Genomic DNA, 19,124 nt, shown 5'->3' on the forward strand with positions numbered 1-19,124 from the left:
ATTACATGATGCCCCTGCATTTGGTGTTTTGATTCACAGCTGCCTTCGTTTACTCTAGGTGTGAGGAAAGAACCATCTCACGTTGCGCCATAGCAACCCCTATTGACAGAATTAGGAGAACTCCAAAGGGAATGTGGACCAGCCTTCATTAGACGCCATCACATGGTGGCTTTGAAGAGAGGCTCACTTGAACCCCAAGAAGGTAATTGTAGGCAACCTTCAAAATAATACTTTGCTCCTCTACAGCACCTTCCACCCAAGGAATTCAAAGCATCTTTGTGGAAGAGGTTTGGCTAATTCAGAGATGGTGGTGATAAAGAGCCAGAGCTGCAGGTGGTTCTCTGAATTGGTCCACCGTGGTTAGGACTCTGTAACTAACTAATATGAATCTCTTTGCAATAATCTACAATCGCAGACTGGACCAGAATCACAACGTGACTCTGATCATGGCATTGCTCATATTTCACTTCAAAATGACTCCTGAACATGGTAGGGAGAGTTTAAAATCAATCCATATAGTGCTTAGGCAGTAAGAGAATACATATCATGTGTAAAGGTGAATAGCTACTTTCTAATGGCCTGGAAACAGAAACAATCCCCAGAGAGGAGATTTTACAATTTATTACTATTTTATTTATATTGCAGTAGTGCATAGTGACCCCAGTCACATGCCAGGGTCCCATAGTAGTAGGTAGTGTACAAACACAGAACAAGAAAAAGTCCCTGGCCCAAGGATCTTACAAGCCAAGTATAAGAGACGGGCCAACAGATGCATACAACAAACAGGGAGTGCAAAGAAACGAGACAAAACTGGTCGATATGCAAAGCTCTGGACACTGCACACCAGCTGTTTAATCACTGGTGCATTTTTTGGTAAGCATTGTGGCAGAAGAAAATATTGACCGCAGCATCATGAGTCAGCCTACCTCACCCCCAGCACTTCTTCTCATTTGCTAAACAGGGTCTGGCTGATTGAGGGTGGAGGCGTGACCCTGCTTTATAGATTCACTAAAATCTAGGGCTGGAAGAGACGTCGAGAGGTCATCTAGTCCGCCCCGCACTGAGGCAGGATGAAGTCAACCTAGACCATCCCTGACAGATATCTGTCTAACTGTTCTTAAAAACCTCCAATAATGGGGATTCTACAACCTCCCTTGCAAACCTCCTCCAGAACTTAAACTTTCTAACTATAAGAATAGTTATCCTAAATCCAATCTAAATCTCCCTTGTTGCAGACTAAACATGCCCAGTTGTTTTAACCTTTCCTCAGAGGTCAGGTTTTCTAAACCTTTTATCATTTTTGTTGCTCTGCTCTGGACTCCCTCCAATTTGTCCAATCTTTTTTAAAGTGCGGTACCTGGAACGGGACACAGGTCTCCAGTTGAGGCCTCATCAGTGCCACGTAGAGTGGAACAATGGCCACCTGTGTCTCACATACGATATTCCTGTTAGTATGTGCCGGAGTGATATTAGCTTTTTTTGCAACTGCATCACATTGTTGGCTCACATTCAAACTTTTCTGCAATTGAGCTGATTTCTCCCCTGTTTTCCCTCTTAAGTGTTAGTGTTTTGAAACACTTGAAAAATGGACCAACAGGAGCTGGTCCAGTGATTAGGACAGTAGTGGAGAACATGAGAGACCTGGGTTCAAGTCCCTGCTGTGTGCAATACTGTCTGTGGAACCCTGGGTACAGCTCCTCATCTGCAAAAATGGGGATAAATGTACTTTTATACTTCACAGGCTAAACTCATTAAAACTTGTAAGGTATGTTCACATACAATAGTGATGGGGTCTATTTAAATATCTAAGATAGATAGAACCAGCCCAGACTTAACAAGGAGGTTGCTACTGGGAAGGCAGACTCATAATATTCCCATTTTTCCTTTCCTGTTGTCCTCTTTTTTCCTTTGTGTTTGTCTCCTTCCCTCACTAGGTTCAGTAGAGGATGGGAAAATGTCTTTTTTTCCATAAAGGGAGCTACTATAACCTTAGACAATGTGGTCTGTTGCCTGCCCAGGAATTGAAATTGATGGCAAGCTGCAGGTGTCACCAGCCTGGCTAGTAGAATTAGTATTGGTGTTTTCATTTTAAACGTTCATTGTTCTGGAAATGTGGGGGCAGTGCATGTCTGGTGTATTGTATTGTCTCGGGTAATGTATTGACTTGTGTGTATGTGCACCAGGCTTTTTATCAGTTTATAATGGTCACTTTTGAGTCACTCACTCATGTAATTCACCGTTGATTGGGGAGTTTGTGTGTGTTCGATGATACGTTGCATGTGCCAATCTATTAAGGCATTCATTCCAAACCAGTAGCACTTGGGCCGTTGAGCCAAATTCAGCCATCACGTAAATGGTGCAACTCCCATTGACTTCAATGGGAGATGTGCCATTTTGCAGCAGGGCCAATTTTGATCCAATGTGGTTGTCCTCCCAAAAAGGTCAAGACTTCCTCCTCAAACCCAAGCCAGAAAATGAACCCATGATTCCTGCATGGTGATGCAGAGATCTAACCATTAGGCTGTCTCTTGCATCTCTTCAATAAACTGCAATCCTGAGTCTTCCAGAGTGCAGAGAAGTAAACTATTCAGACAAACTCTGCTGTGCTGGCCTCTTAGATCTGGACTAGGAGTTGAACCCAAGTTCCTTGCATGGCAATGCAGATCACTACTCAATAGGCTGCCTCTCATGGCTCAAATGTGACAGTCTTTTATTATCAAAATCGAAATCCTCTTCTTTCCCATTGTCCAGAGGAAACATCAGCAGGAATTTCTTCAAAATGCCATACACTTGGCAATTTTTCCACCCCCTCTCTTTATATAGATTCTCCTGCTGGAATAAGCGACAGAACTGTCTCTCTGCTGTACTGTTTATTTATGTACTTTTCTTTTATTACCCAGTCCTGTTGACTCTTGTCAGCTGACTCCACAGACACTCTGGCTTTTAATTTGCCAGGTATTAAAGTTGTCAATGGAGACAAGGAGAAGCATGAAAGTATCTGTTTAACTTGGCTCCCGGCCTGTGTGCCTTGGAGTGCCAGATAAAAGAAATTTTATTAGGGTTTAGTTTGGCCACACAATGAGAAACTTTCAGACCCTTGTTGGCTTCCACCAAGTGTTCTTCTTGTGTTTCTGTCCCCTCTAGGTCAGGGGACTGCATCTGGGAATGGCTCTGTTTGTCACCTAAATCACACTGATGTTTGAAGACAGACTTAAACAGTGACATTTACTATTTGCTCCCAAGCCAGAGAGATGATGAGTTTGATCAGAAATGGGTTCTGTGATTAACCATCTATGGCAAATTGAAATGCAATTAACTTTCAGAAATGTTCCTTTCATGCAAAATGCATTTTCTAAATTAAAACAATCTGGAGGTCTTTACATTTTACCTTTTAATGCTCTATATTTACTGACATTTCATTCTACGCTTTTCTTGCTTAGCAGCAGGGAAAGTACATATGCTTGGAACATGTATCAGAGCGGTAGGCTGCAGTTTCCTTGTTCTGACTGTCCTTGAAATCTCATTTGCCACATAGAAACTGCCACATTGGATCAGACAGTTGGTCCATCTAGGCTGGCATCCTGCCTGCAGCAGTGGCCAGTACCCAGTGCTTCAGAGGAAAGCAAAACCCCTCTTATAATTATGCTCCTAGTCAATTGTGCAATGTGGCATATGAGGGAAAAATCCTGCCTGAGCCACACAGGTGAAAAGTTTAGGGTCCAAAGCATGAGATTTAATTACCCATAGTATTACATAGCGACAAATGTTAATAATGGTCATACCATGATCTAATTCTGTTAAAATCCAGCCAGAGCATTTAACTCTGTGAATTCCACAGGTGACTTTTTGCTGCCTAAAGAAGTATTTTCCTTTATTGATTCTGCCTTAGCTAACCTTTACTTTTAAATGACCTCTTGTTCTCATATGAAGAGAGAGAGTAGAAAGAAAAGGACTGGTCAGTTTTCACCATGCTCTTCATAATGCTGAATGTCTCAATCAAGTCCAGGGGAGTGTGTGTGTGTGTGTGTGTGGGCGGGAGAGGGGGGAAAGAGAGGGAAGTGAGTTTCACCTAAAATATATTTTGAAATTGACCCACGACAGTAACATCTTATACAGGGCCCAATGCAAAAATTTTTGAATTTTGCCCACAGACATTTGTAACATCTGGGGGGAATCTGAACATTGCAATTTCCACACTTAAAACAGATTTTTGCATTGAAAAGTGCCACTTTTGTCAGGTGCAAATTTGTATTTATTGAGATTTGGGGAAACTCCTGTCCCACACCCAGGTGATACACTTATGAGACTGTGCCTAGCTCATTTTACGCACACAGTTCTGGACTCCCTACAACTGAAGAGGTTTAAGTGTAGAGCAACAAAAATGATGAAAGCACTGGAGGTACTAACTATGAAGGACGATTAGAAGAAAGCAAATGTATAGCATGCTAATCACCTGCAAGTCTTTGTCTTTAGGCCCTTTTTTCTACAGTGCCTACACCCTGGTACCTAAGCCCTGTTTGTAAGTTGTAAACACCAAAAGAGAGAGTTGATTGGTCTGGACCAAGTGAGTATAATGAAGAACCTGTCTGTTCTATCTTTCTCACAGAACCATGCTACAACTCACTTGTGTCTTATCCCAATTACAGTATAGTTAAAATCTGTAGGGAGGATGGGAGCTTAAAGGTGTTATTACTAAGTTGTATGACTTGACAAAAGACTTGGACAAGTCCAGTTTAGCTTGGTAATGTGAGATGCTTAAAATATGGTCAGGTGCCTAAACATTCTAACTGTATTCTACCTGGGTCTCCTTGCATGGTGCCTTGAAAGTAGTGGGATGAAACCAAGCAAAGAAAAATTGAAGTTGATTATTAGGCAGTGTTTCCCAATCATGAACGTATTAGATTGGGCAACATATACCACAAGGGACAATCCTGCACTAGCTAGAGGGAAGTGGACTAAGTGACTTACTAGTTCTTTTCCATCCCTCTCCTCTGTGAATCATTGACTCTGGCTTGAAGGTAAAGAACTATTCAAACAAACACTCTGAGAGCTAGAAGCTCATTACTGGGGCTGTTTATTTTTCTGTAAGAAGGAGCCAGTTTCTAACGGCCTAAAATTCAGTGAGGAATGCGTGAGTGATAACTGTCACAGTATTTCTTAGGGGCGGGAGACAGCAGAGTTCTAGTAAGTGAGGACTCCTCAGGCTTGAGGTAAAACACCCTTCCCAAGTGCTGTGGAGCTGCTCACCTTGGTCTACTCAAGCACCTTGCCTTAACCAGGTAGGCCTCTGTGACCCTTAAAAATCCTGGATGTGATCAGAGGCCTTGTTTAATGAAGGACAGGCAACTGAGCTGTGCAGTGCCACATACACCAATTTATGCCTGTAATAATAATGAGAAATGAACTGTGGAGCCTCAGAATAGCTTTTATAGGGACTTAAGAAGGCCCTTTTTCAGAGTAATAGTATGTATTGTTTCATTGAAAAACATTCCAGAGGCTTTAATGATTAAGGTTGATTTTTCTCTAATAGTTGTGTGATGCAGAATTTGCTTCAATGACTCTGCAGTGAATACTGGGCAGTGGAAATCCAATATTGCTTTCCCCTCTGGTAGTACCAATACCTCACTGGTTAAGTGGCAGAGGAACTTGACACGTTAAAGGGTCAAGAATTCATTCATTTGAAACATTTATAAGGTACTGATCTGTAGGCTGGACTGTAACCAAATACAAAAGAAAGCTACACAAGAAATCACAACAGGCCCGTTTCATCACTGGAATAAGCGATTGCAGTTGTTTTGGCATCAGTGAAGTTGTGCCTGATTTTGCCAGTGTTGAATTTGGCCCAACCATTTTAGATATACAGCCAACCTGAATGAAAGGCTCTGGAACTCAAGATGGTCAATTCCCACTGAATGCAAGGAACAGAGGGCTGAGAGGCAGTGCAGGCTACAAGAATGAGCACAGGAACCGAGAGCGCCGTAGTTCTAGGGATTTTTACCACTGCATCACTGTATGACATTGCACAAATTACGTCGGAGTAGTGACTCTGCCTATCTCTAAGAGCATACATAGTAGTAACAAAAAGAAAAGTCTTCTGCTGAAATCATATACACCAGGTTTCAGCCTGGAGCAACCTCATCTCCAGCCTCTATTCACCTGAAAACAGGATTTTGCTACAGGAATTCTGACCGAGCCTTTGGAGCCACTTTCTCTGGGTAAGTGGTGGCTGCATGGCACAGAAGATCCCATGGCTGTATTCTGAAAGCCTTAATCATGCAGTGGTCTCTCTGCGGCCGTGTCTACACTACAAGCCACGGGTGTGATTCCCAAGGAGTGATTCGAGGAGAGTTAGCCTGAGTATAAATCGTAGTGTAGCCATGGTAGCAGGGTGGCAGCAGTGGTGTCTTAGGGTTCAGGCGGGTTTGTATGTGGCCCGGCTAAGCTGTGCTGCTGCTGGCCCTGCTACCAAGACTACGCGATCATTCATACTCGAGCTAGCTCTCATTGAGGTAGTGTGACGATGTCTATGCGACCTGGGAATCACATCCCTAGTTTGTAGTATAGATGTGGTCTAAGGGTCACCTATCCCTACAGTCTTTCCCCAGACACATCATATCTGAACAGGAACTCCTGATGCTGTCAAGCACAACTGTTCGGTTTGAATTCTGTGCACTGAGATTGCCTTAGACCCAGTCTGGCTCAGGCAAAGACACGGCCCTCAGCGACATGATCTGGATGCTACATCTCGGAGCCTGTGGCACATCAGCTGAGACCCAGTCGGCTGATGTCAGGGTGCTCAGCCAAGATTAGCCTGAATAATTATTTCAGAGCAACTGAGCATAAATAGGTCAGACAAAATAAACCCCCCCAAACCCCCCACACCCAAGCCAAAGCCAAGCCTACTATAGATCTTAATAATAACTTGATTAAAGAGTCTCCAGGAGGATTTTAAAGCAATGCTTGATGCTGGCACGTTAATGTTACAAAATGAAACCTGACACTGAATCCTCATCGTTATGTCCCACACTTCCTTGAATGCTGATTTAGATGCAGCCCCTCTTTTGCTCTCAGAAAGCCAACGTAAAATGCTCCTGACTTCAGAAATAGTTATTGCTTGTCTAGCAGGATTTCCAGTCCCAGGGTATCAGATTCAGCCTCCGTAAACTCTTGACACCAGCATTCTATGGGGTGTAGTGTTGCCAACTTTTCAACTTTATGGAGCTAGCGAATGCAAGACAAATAAACAGTGAGATTTTGGTGAAAAATAATAAACGCAGCCACCCTGGTTTAGAAACCATGCTAAGCCTTTGAAAGGTTTTATGTAAGAAGAGGATGACTGTTTGAAATGGGTCCAGGGTAAATGTTTTTGATAGCAAGAGATACACAATTAACAAGGGTGACATTATCTCCCCTGCTAAACTAACACTCTTCTCTGACCTCTCCAAGCCATTTGGAGAATACAACAAGTGCTTCTCCAGGATGTTTTTCAAGTTATGGGTGTGTGGGATCAAAGGATGACTTGCCCTGAAATGAAAGGTCGCCAAGACCTTTGGCAATTTATATCTAAATGAATGTATCACTTGGGCCACAAAGATTCTGCAAGGTGGTTTAAAAAAAGAGGCTGACAAAAGGGTCTTCTCAGCTGGGGTGAACCTTGAATGCTGAATGGAAAGCCAGGCCAAGGACAAACTCAGCTCTGTCTGCCATGAGGTTGCTGGAGTCTGGGGAATGAGGGGGAGATGGATGTTGTTTGCTGCAGGCTTTGGCTCTAGATTAGATTTCTATTCAAATGCCCATGGATGGACTGGCTGGCACAGAAAATACCAGGTGTAGCGTCACAAATGGAATACCATAAGGGGTTTGGATTTAGAAGGCCAGATTTCCAACTTGGGGATATTTTAAATGAAGTCAGTGGAATTAAACCAATTGACACTAACTAAGGAGCTGTTCCAGTGTCCAGTTCAGACATTTTATTTGAGGCTTGAACCTCTACAGAGCTGGGCTGGAAATCTCAAAAGTACAAACTGACTCCTGGGGTTTCTAATGTGTCTGCTTGGGAATGGTAATGCCATTAGAGAGCTGCTTGGCGTGGGGACCTCGGTAAAGGTAAAGAAGTAAAAAAAAAACAAAAAAAAACAACCCCTTTGCTTTTAAATTTGTTTTGAAGCATGACAAACTTTAAATGCATAGCGAGAATTAGTATAAATATTAACATAACAATTTACACTGAAGGGGAAGGGAAGAAAAATCCACAAGCTGCTTAATCTGAACCTTTCTGAATGTCAGAAACAAAAGAGTTTCATTCAAATGTGATTCTAAGAAATGGGCAAATAGCAGGGATGGGTGTTTTATTTGAATCAGTTCACCCACCCCTAGTGTGCATGTATATGTGTAGACACTGGACTTAGGGGTATACATGTGACACAGAACCTTGTCAGGATTCCTGCTGTCCCTTTATAGGTACCATATTGGGACCTCAGTTCTCCCACTGCCCTGCAGAATGCATTCTGCTGACCAGCCCTGAGTTCCTGTTAACATACTCCTTTCCTGCAGGACAAGTGGAATTTGAAAGATCCACGTTGGTTCAGCAAGGATAACATGAGCCCACTCTGTAGCTTGTATCGCAAACCACAGACTGAGTCTACTCCCTCAGATGATAAATGGGAATTCATGGAGATGAAGTTTGAAAAGCCAAGGGACGCGTCTGTCATCCTTCCTCTCTGTCAGTCAGGAGCAAGACAAAAGCCCCTCTCAAGTACTGACTGTTGAGCTCTGACTGTGCAAGCTCTGAAATGATCCTGCTAATGCTATGCATAAGCAGGGCAAACTACCCCTCCCGATAGATCACATCTCACCAAAGAAAGTAAACTGTGGTCTGTGGGGAATTGTAGAAAATACCTGTGTGGAGAAGCCCTGAATTTAATAGGGAGAAGCCAAGTCAATGGAGTTCTATCTGTCTTAGATACTGTGGTGATAGGTCTTACGGAAAACTCCAAGCAATTTGGTTGAAATGTATTGTAAATGCCTAACTAATAACAGAGAATGAGATCCTTCCCTAGATTCTTTTGAAGAATTCTGTAGCAGAGATACTATTCTCTATTAGATTCTGTAGGCTGACTCCAGAAACCTACATAAGGGTTCACATTTTCTATAGGATTTTTCTATAAGAATAGAGATGGAAAAGACCTGTTCAGTCACCCATGCTCTCTCTCTCCCTGCCAATGCCTGATTGTTCTTTGCAGGGAGATGCAGAAGTGGAAGCCAAATGCCGTTTGCTTTCTGAAAAATACCCATTCTACTATGATGGATCTTAATGGCCTGTGCTATGGATGGATAAACACCCCCTCTTCCCCATATTGGCCCAATCCCTCTGTGAAACCCAAATCTGAAGGATCCTGATAGTAGTAGACTGGACAGTGGGATGGTGTTGAGGAGTGGGCGACCATGGGAAGACGGAAGCACGGGAGGACGGGGACTGTCGTAGAGAAAGAAGTTTGGAGATCTGAGTTTTGAAATGCCTACAAGCCCTTTAGTGCTTATTCCAATTTCTCGTGTTCTCCCATCACTCATGTTCTGGAAAGATCCATCTCATCCTTTACATCTGAAATATGCTGACAAATGTCTGGTGGGCATTGACATATAAATTATAAGGGCTCTTCCTCTGTTTGTCTCTGGTATTATAAAGTTCTTTGAGTTCTTGAAATTGTCCCACCGGTAAACAGGGACATTAGAAAGAAGGAGGCAGGGACACGCTACCACACTACATATATTCTCAGTCCTTATGTGCCTATATTATATTTGCTACTTGCGCCATATCCGTGGCTCTGAAACAAACCACGTGTATTTGGAAGTCTGCGCCCCTCTTTGAATATGATGATTCAAAAGCACAAGGCAGCTTCTCTTTGGAAAACGAGTTCGTTTGGTTGGTTGTGTATCCTGTGCTGAGGTTGCTGGAATAGATTTAGTGCTTTATGATACTAATTCATGTTCACTCTGTGGGCAGAGAAACACATGTATGAAAGCCCAGCTAGAGGAACAGCCTTCCTTTCAAAAGTCTGGGATTGTGTTTTTTATGCAGACTAGTACCTCTTTTCTCTATGTTCTGACCAAAATGAAATTGCTCCTCTTTGTTTTGAAATGTAGTAACCCTCCTTTTTCTATTGTAATCAAGAAGCCCAGAGCTGCTGGTGCTGCAGATTAACAGCGTGCTATTTGGAATCACAAACTTTTTTTTAATAACCTTTTTCTGGACAAGACACTGACTCCAAGGAAATGTTCTCAAAGTACTCACGCTAGAGCCATGATTCCATAGGGCCAGGAGCGGATTGCCAGCCTCTTCAGGCTTTTCATCTCCTCCGATGTCAGCACCATCCCACTATCCGACTCACTCTCCTGTACAGCGAAAGGAACAGGACATCAGCAACATGCTCAGTGAAAACGACAGCGCTGCAGCGCTCTCGAATCCACAGCAAGGGGAAAAAGCGTGATGGAGAATTTGTACTGGGCAGCCATTAAAGCCAATGGAGAAGAAAGAGCAAAGGGGCCAGTTCAAACACCAACTTCCCACTGGAGTATATCCTTCTCTTACTTACCCTTTTAAAGCATGTCTGGTGCTGTGATAGGGGCCAGACTGTAATTTCTGCAGGCTGAATTCCTTTGTCTACAGAGCAGGTGAAGCACGGGTAGGAGCAGTGCAAGCTTTCCTCTTCCCTGCCATGGAGAGCCCACCACTAGGTAGGGTGGAGGCTCCAAGGCCAGTTCAGTTACTGGCCTCTCGGGCACAGATTGCCAACAAGGAAGTCATTTATAGTGGTGATTCTTTTTTTTAATGTCGACACTTGCCCACTGGAAGCCGGTGTGAGACCTACCAACTCATTCCACACACGGCACCAAAGTGTCTTCAGGTGGCCATTGCCAAGCTGGGTTGGACTCTTACCAACAACCTAAAGAGCTAACACTCTGTATTATGGCCTCCATTTAGCAAAAACACGGGCACATGTACTTACAAAACCCATCTCTATGCAGCGAAGCACTTAAAAACACACACAACTTTCAGCACTTCCATAAGGCCCACTGCTTTTGAAGTTAAGTGCTTTGCTAAATCGGGGCCTATGTTACCCTTCCCTTTAGCTAGCTGGGCCCTTTGGTGCTTTTTATTTAGCCTTTGAAAATTTGCCTTGTTTTTATGGAGTTAAAAACTTTATTGAGCAGTTTTAAAAAGGCCATAAAAATGCAATGTTACGCACAGGACTCAAATAATGTATACAGAGGGAAAGACATTAATAGGGAGGGAAGATTGTGTTAAAAAAGAAAAAAAAAGAAGCAAACGCGACTGACGATTCTTCTTCCTTATTTTGGCTTTCTGAGAGGCTTTCTTTTTAAAGAGAAATTCTAGATACATATATCACAACAAGAAGCTTTTTGCCATTTTAGAGCTTGAAATCTCTTATTAAACATGATGTAGGGTTACCATCTAGATTGTGGTGCTGAAATCTGAATGAAGGTTTATAAAGTGCACATCCATTTATAGGTCTCCTGAGATAAACCCTACCTTAAATACCTACTAGAATTGACTTCCCTATTAGAAACACTCCTTACTGAACTAAAGAAAATGTAAGTGCAGTACCAGATTAGACCACACAAACTTCTTGCAAGGAATGTGGCACCATAAACATATCATGCAGGGCTCCTCTTTGCACTCAAGTGGACAAAAAAAATCTGGCATCTGTCCTGCAGAGTTGTGAAGCTAAGATCTAAAAATTAGAGTGGTGTTATAACAAAAAGGGGAAGTTCTGATTCAAAAGCTATGATTGTTAATTATTATTAATTTTTATTATCTGCACTAAGCTTATGTCCAGAGGTCATGAATAGGGTCAGCCTACCATTGTGCTAGGTGCTGCACAAATTGATGGGTAGACATGGTCTACTGTTCCAAATAACTATCCAAAATTTTAAATGAAAACAGTTTTGGGGGGATCCTTTACAGCTTAAATACTCCCCTTCAGTGCTGGAAACTACATTAACAGCAACTGTGCTGTGCACCAGAACCAGAAAGGGAAACAAACTAGAAATGGGAAGTGAAACTGTGATTGATCTTAATTCAACATCCAGTCTGAGTGAAGTGGAAAAGTAAACAAATAGCAAAAAGAGCAAATAGAAAATCAGATTTTCTCAGGTGGTAATAACACAAGTCAGGAAACTTGTTTTGTTTTGTTTTGTTGTTGTTTTTTTTAACTACATCAGGTGAAATCCTACCCCCACTGAAATCAGTGGCAAGGATTTCACCCCAAGTTTATATCTTAACAATGTCCCCATAATTTATTTCTCAGCCATGTATTTGTCTGAATTGCTGTTTTCATAGCATCTTTAAATCACTACAAGAAAACTAATTAAAAAAACCCTACAAATACCTAGCACTAATGCAGGACAGGTGTGGTACAGTACTTTGAACTTTCCAGAGTAGCTATTTGAAAAAATGATCTAATCAATATTAATTCGTTTGGCATTTAATGTACTGGAACTAATCCTTGTGCACTCACTCAGTATTAAAGCGGATGACACAAGGACTATACTTATCTAAGATAACCATTGCAATCCAGTATTAACTGTGCCCTTATTTTAATGTCACGCTCTTTCCTAAATTTAGGGAAAATATTACCACCAAGTATGTACTGATTTTAGCAACGCCCCTCATAAGGAGATCTTTGGAAAGTGACACAGATGCAGGCAGTTGGTCACCTATTAATGATACCTATCTGTCCAGTAAAAGGATGTGTGGTACAGAGACAGACAGATCTCTATCCTAGAAGAGGGAGCATGTAGCAGCTAGAGAGAACTCTTACCCTACACATCCCTGAGACTCTGGACTAGGGACAGGGGTCTAGAAACTGAACCTGGCAAAAGAATAGAAAAATAACAGGCAACAGTTCTGCACTGGCAAGAGGATAGACCAGAGATCTGCTTTCTCTGACAAATTGTAGTTGGACACTTCACCCTTCCTAGCAGTGTATATATTTATCAGTGGGAGAAGAAACTCCCTGCAGAGGAGACCATGCAGGCTAGGCTGGGGAGAGAGAGCCCAAGAGCAAGCCCTGCCCGGGAGAGACAAAAGTATGTGCAGCCTCCCTGACCTTTAGTTGCTCCACAGCTTGTAGGAGCTCACCCTCTCCCTCAGCCAGGTCTCCTGAGACCTTCTTGCCGTGGCGTTTTTGAGCAGACAGGGACTGCCCCATGGTGCCAGTGGTGCTGGCTCTGAGGCAGGCAGCATGGAGAGGTATGACACTGAAGTCCACAAAGAGCGGAGCCACAAAAGAAGCTCCTGAGTTATTTTGTACAGAAGAGGAGAAAGAAAATCAAATGGTCTGTGACACCAGCAGAAGCCAAATGAAGTTCCTGGCACTGAGCAGAGCTGAAATAGTCATGCTTTTAGCCTCCTCTTGGAATTGAATTGAATGAAACCAAGTGCAGGATCCTGGATCCAGGGCCAAATCCCCTTTGGGGTTTTGGTCCCCTCTCCCAGAATGAAGCGCACACATGCTCCAGAAACTCTTTATGGCCCTGATGACAGCAGGCCTGCAAACCTGGTGGAAGGGGAAGTGTTCACCTGGCTTACCTCATTCATCATTTTCTCCTTCTCCACGGGCACCTCATCAAATGTCTTCACACTCAGCGGTCGCTTCTTACTGAAATTTCTGAAAATGAGAAGGATGAGAGATCAGCACGCAGCCATTCATGATGCCCTGGTAACTTTGCTTCTTTCCCAAGTGGCTGCTGACCTGGCTCTGTAGCTCAAACAATGTCTCTGACCTAAGGTGAGGGCCCTTCATCAGATTTGCTTCTACGTCTTGTAACTAGTTAGTAGGTCCCTGACAAACAGCATCCAAATTGAGTCATAAAATGAGACTCTCCCCTGGAGCTGCTGACAAAATCCACACTACCAGGACTTCAGATAAAAAGGGACGGTTACATGGACAACAGTAGTATTTTAAATTACAGGAGAAGGGCTAGGTTCTGGATTCTCTTGGCCTACCAGGGGAAAGTCATATTGCCATGCACCACCAACATCAGCTCACAAAAGATAGGAGAGGGATGTATGCAGGTCCCTGCCCCTTTCTCATCCTTCCCTGTCTATATCGATGGCAGACCATGTTCAATGCTGGTGGGAGCACAAGCTGCACCCTCTTAAGTACTGTAGCAGTTGCCGCTCCTTTCTGCACTTCCATAGCACCCAGCAAGGCATGCCAGCTGTCTGTCTCCTCCACAGACAGAATGCAGTCAGTCCTAGCCATTGTGCATTCAACAGGACACCGGCTTGTAAAGCCACTATCCTTAGATTTTATTTGTCGTTAACCCATCTAAATACAAAACATTGAAAACCAATTCAAATACCAATCAGACCTCATATTCTTACAACTCCCCCAAACCTTGGTGGTTCAGATAAAAGAGAAGCTGGATCCAACTATCCCTGGCTTTTTTTTTTTTTTTTTTTGCAAAACCAATACATAGCTTCCTTTGCCCATCTCTAGACAGGACCAAGGCAATAAGGCACAGTGGGAAACTCAGTGACGTTCAGAGCAAACCACTCTTCCTCGGAAAAGTGATCAAAACCAACTAATACAAGCATGTGGGGGACTGAAATGAGTAAGGGAAATCATAGGAATGAGGGCTTCAGCAGAAGATGATCCATCTAAAACACCTGGGATTGAGAGCCTGCCCTAAAGGCAGCCAATGTGACAACTCACTTTGGGGAAGGGGTTTCATAGCCAAGAGCCCTCAGCCAGGGAAGGCCCTGCCCCTAGCCTAGTGCTGACCGAACCCAGGAACCATAAGCAGACCTGTTCCGCTCCACCATAAATGCTGGTAGGCAGCACATATGCCAAACTATGGTGATTCATGCTCTTACCCGCAGGCTTAAACTGCTTCCCAGCTTCAACTTCCTTAATTGTCTAGATTCTTAACTTGAAACCAAACATAAGGAAGCATCTTCCTTACCCCATTCCCAATGCACTCCAGCGATTAATGCAATTGCTCAAATTTTCTTCCACTGAGCAGGACTTTGGGTTAGATTCTCCATCAGGGCATAATGTGATGTTCAGTGGAATATAGTCTTTACCATCCTAAATAATTAATAACACAGAAGAAAGTGAAGACAGTAAGTGTAAGAAGAACTGATCCTATGTCCTGGATATTAATGGCTGTCATGTTCTACTGGAACCATTTTCTGAACAGGGATCTGAACCAGGAAAACCATGTGGATATATATTTTTTTTATATTATTTCTTTAAGACAGTCATGAAGTTCTTTGCAATGCTCTAAATCCAGAGTTAATGTCTTTGCTCAACATTCATTATCCTGTTGTCTTTGCACAAGGCAAAGCTTTCATTTGGGCAGATCCATTAAGAAGAATGGATAAAAATTGGCTTTAAAATCCCAGTCCTGGCTGCTCTTTGTTTATAACCTCCCTTTGAGGCATCTGAGCACAAGTGCTTCATCGATCATGGCAGCAATGTGCAAGATCTCCAGCTGCCCCCGCTTTCTAAACCATCTTTTTCAGGCATCTTCCTCATAGCAGCACTATGGTGCTCATGCATCAGCTAGGAAGACTAAACATTTTGAGCATGCAGCATCATTGAGTGATCTCTGGCTGGGGGATACCAAGATGTTCACATCCCTTTGAAAGCAGCTGGCTTTACAGAGCCCCCATATTTTCATCCTTGACAAACCTGCAGCCAATTATTTATTATTATTATTATTATTATTTATGATTTATTATTATGCTCCAAACAGTCTCAGTTAAGCCGAGCGCTCATGGGTTCTCTCACTCAGGCACTCAAATACATTTTCAATATTTGGCATCTTTAGTGATTTCCATGGAGTCAGTGTAATGGGATGCAAAACACCCAAATCCATGTTAAAGCCCCAGGTTTATGTGTGGGAAAGGAGAGACACAGAGTCATCGAGCATGTGTGGCTATAGCAGAGCTGGGAATTTAAAATGAGTAATGCCTATTTATAGCCTATCAGCTTATGTTCAAATCGAGGCATTGCAGCTAATGACAGACATTCCTTAATATTGCGCCTTAAACCACTTTATTTCCTGTGCTTTCATTGCAACAATTGCTACTGCAACCTTAATACAATTCAGCATCTACCTAAGCACGCTATGAATTCTCAGCGGCAAGTGCTAATTATTACAATTATCTGTAGAAGCAGCTCCTTGCTTAACTTCTAAAACCATTTATCAAAATTCCCTTCCCTTCAGTTTAATTCTGAGACGTAGGTAACTGCCTTGTCCCTTATCACGATTCCTGATTTCCCTTTTATTTCCTTTGGTTGCGGCATAAGGCTCACAAGCTCTTCCTGACTTTTGCACATTGCAAAACAAGCCTCCTTCAATTTAGATTCACTGATTTATTAGTTTCCAAAAGGGCGAAGGGGCAACGAGAGAGAGCTTGATTTCTTCTTATAATGGAATTGACAGTTACATAACTGATTTGTTGGGGTTTATTAAAATGGAGAGAAGAAAGTTGATTGAACTGTTATGCAAGTATGTAATTGACTCTTTGAACTTTAAATGGCTTCATTTTGAAGTTCCTAAAAGCAACAATGAACTTCAATACAGAGAAAAAAGGAGAGAGTTCAGATTAACTGTAGGAAGAGAATGAGGCTACTGACAGTTTGCAGCATTGAAAACTAATTAAAAATGTTTGTGAGATAAGAGCCATTGTTCCTCTAGGGGGCAACTGAGCCTTTTTTTTTTAAATTAATGTACTGTGAGTTTCTGCTCATCATGGATGGATAAACATCTCATTTTCTAAACATATTCCCCCTTGAATATGTAGCATTTTCCTCTCCTACCCTCACACCAATAGTCATTTTCATCGTGTTCTTCACTGTGATGTGAAGTCATGTCTTACATTGTTGCTTAACACTGGGGATCATCCCTGCACATACATGACAAACCAGTCACACAACTGTACCTGTTGTACGTTTGCCTGGAGGAGGTCTCCCAAGCGCTCAACCAGATCTGTGAAGGTGGGCCGCTCTGTGGCAACTCCATGCCAACAGTCCAGCATAGTCTGGTAGCTACAGAAAAGCACATAGACTTTAAGAGAACGTCAGTTTGTTTTTCAAGCCATTTTTTGTGTGCTGCTGCTTGTCTCTGTCTTCATCTAGATGATTTCCCATCTGATACCTCCAATGGAGGTGACAATTCAAATCCCTGCATTCAGAAGTGTGGCATTACACCCCCAGTCATGTCTTTTCATTCTGTACTTGTGTTACAATCAATTCACTAGGTTGTTTACGCTCAGCTAGTTTAACTTTGAGTCGCAGGCCCTACTGATGTGGCTGAAAGCCGGTCACAGTGATGGTGATATAGACACTGCCACAAAACTGGAAATCAAAGCAAACATGAGTTCCTTGAACTGAAATTTCAAACACTACAACTAGCCTGAAATGATCTGTTAACCCCTTGGCCTATTGAATGATTGGCCCTGCAGTTGACTCGGTGGTTGGTTGTTATTTGTCTATGATATCAGGGTGTCTGGGGTCCCCAAAATATAATAAATGGAAATCAAGAAAGCCAGTCTGACAAACCCTCCCCCCACCTCACCACAAATCAAAGTCCCTGTTACGATGGTTAAATTCTGTCTCTCTGTTGCCCAAGGCCAGGAGCGGAACACTTACATTTCTGGAGTGGAATACTCTGGCGATCTCATCCGTGTGCCTTCTTTGAGGCGGCGACAAAAGTCCTCATCAATTTGCACTCCTGGGTATGGTGAAGCACCTGCAGGTACACACAGAGAGGGTGACCTCAGATAGCTTGGCGACTGTCTGTCTGAATTCAAAACAGCAATGGTGATTGCTGGGCATTCCAGCCCAGCTGGGAATTTGGGGCCTGATCCTAAAAAGGTGCCGAAGCAGGGTGAGTTGCAGGTGCTCGAAATCTCTTGGGAGCAGGCCCTTCGACTGTAGAAATAACTTTGTGGGCCAGATTTACAAAGGCCATTTAAACCACTGAAGAAGCTTATAGGCGTAACTCCCCAGAAAGTCATCGTCAGGCTCTTCACAAAAAATACATCAATTCCAGGTCCAAAGCCAATTGCATCCAGCTTCTAAATATCAGCTCTTCATGATAATAACTCAACTAAAGAAGCACATTGCCTGGCATGCCTACCACATTCTGTTGCTCCTCAAGGACCATGACATACATATATTTTTAATGATGGGTGATGAAACCCAAATGGGCTGGGAGGTTCAACTCAGTTCACAGGAGCACCCAAAAGGCCTGTGTTCTAGAAATTCCATTAGGACGGGAGATCTCTCTAGCTAGACATTTCTGGTCAGGATGAGCAAAATGTTCAAATTAAAACCAGGGTCAGAATCGCCCCAAAATGAAACGTAGCAGAACAAAGCAAAACCTATGTCAGTTTCATGCTTCAAATAATCTCTTGGGGGTAACTAGGAAGGTTCTAGTTAGTTCACCAGATACATTCTGGTTTCAGAGTAATGCCCCAGCCCAAATTTTCTGCTAGCTGAATGTATATAAAGTAATAATAGTCCTGCAATCACCACTCACCCATTTGGTCCCTGTGACATCAATGGAACTAGCTGCTGAGATGAATAAGGCTGGGGAAAACTGTAGTCTTTTAGCCATGTGACACAGAGGCAACGGAAGCCACAGTTTAGCTAAATCCCCTCCCAGACATGCAACTGAACCCTTCTTCCTCTGGTTCAAGCCAGGTTAACATTGCATGTGTTGGGCCAAATCCTGAAGTCTTTAGGCAAAATGTCCACTGAGTAATGACCAAGAACCCTCAGCGTTTGGCCCATTTTAAATACAGAAGCAGAACATTGAGGGTTAGGGTCCCTCTGGGAACTGGTGGAAAGAAAATGATTTACTCTTCCCCTTAGAATCTCAAATACTTCAGCTTCCTCCTCGCGAGGTCCCCCCATAAGACATAAATGTATTAACCTTTCTCGAGCCAGGGGGCCAGGTATGGTATAAGCCCTTATGGGGTCAGCAAGAGCACATGCTACCAATAGAGGTTCAAGGCTCTCACTCCCCACTGGAGTCTCTCATGCTGCTTGCTCAGGAGCAAAAGCCCAAGCAAGGTTGGTGGG

The 19,124-nt window shown here is 43.0% G+C and overlaps 1 protein-coding gene across 3 annotated transcripts in view; it reads right to left on the bottom strand.

The window, feature by feature from the left end:
* Positions 1 to 19,124, bottom strand: part of LOC137153177 (vascular endothelial growth factor receptor kdr-like) — a 168,116-nt gene that overhangs the window by 6,225 nt on the left and 142,767 nt on the right. For all 3 annotated transcript variants that reach the window (XM_067548279.1, XM_067548280.1, XM_067548281.1), the window contains 5 exons: positions 17,688 to 17,787; positions 16,979 to 17,084; positions 14,992 to 15,116; positions 13,613 to 13,691; positions 10,292 to 10,392 (listed from right to left, as the gene is read on the bottom strand). In XM_067548279.1, the coding sequence (XP_067404380.1) occupies positions 10,292 to 10,392; positions 13,613 to 13,691; positions 14,992 to 15,116; positions 16,979 to 17,084; positions 17,688 to 17,787 (511 nt within the window). The remainder of the gene's footprint in view (positions 1 to 10,291; positions 10,393 to 13,612; positions 13,692 to 14,991; positions 15,117 to 16,978; positions 17,085 to 17,687; positions 17,788 to 19,124) is intronic.

This window comes from Emydura macquarii, unplaced genomic scaffold (genome assembly GCF_026122565.2).
Source record: "Emydura macquarii macquarii isolate MOO-44397 ecotype Brisbane River unplaced genomic scaffold, CSIRO-AGI_Emac_v2 contig_1253, whole genome shotgun sequence".
Classification (NCBI taxonomy): Eukaryota; Metazoa; Chordata; order Testudines; family Chelidae; genus Emydura; species Emydura macquarii.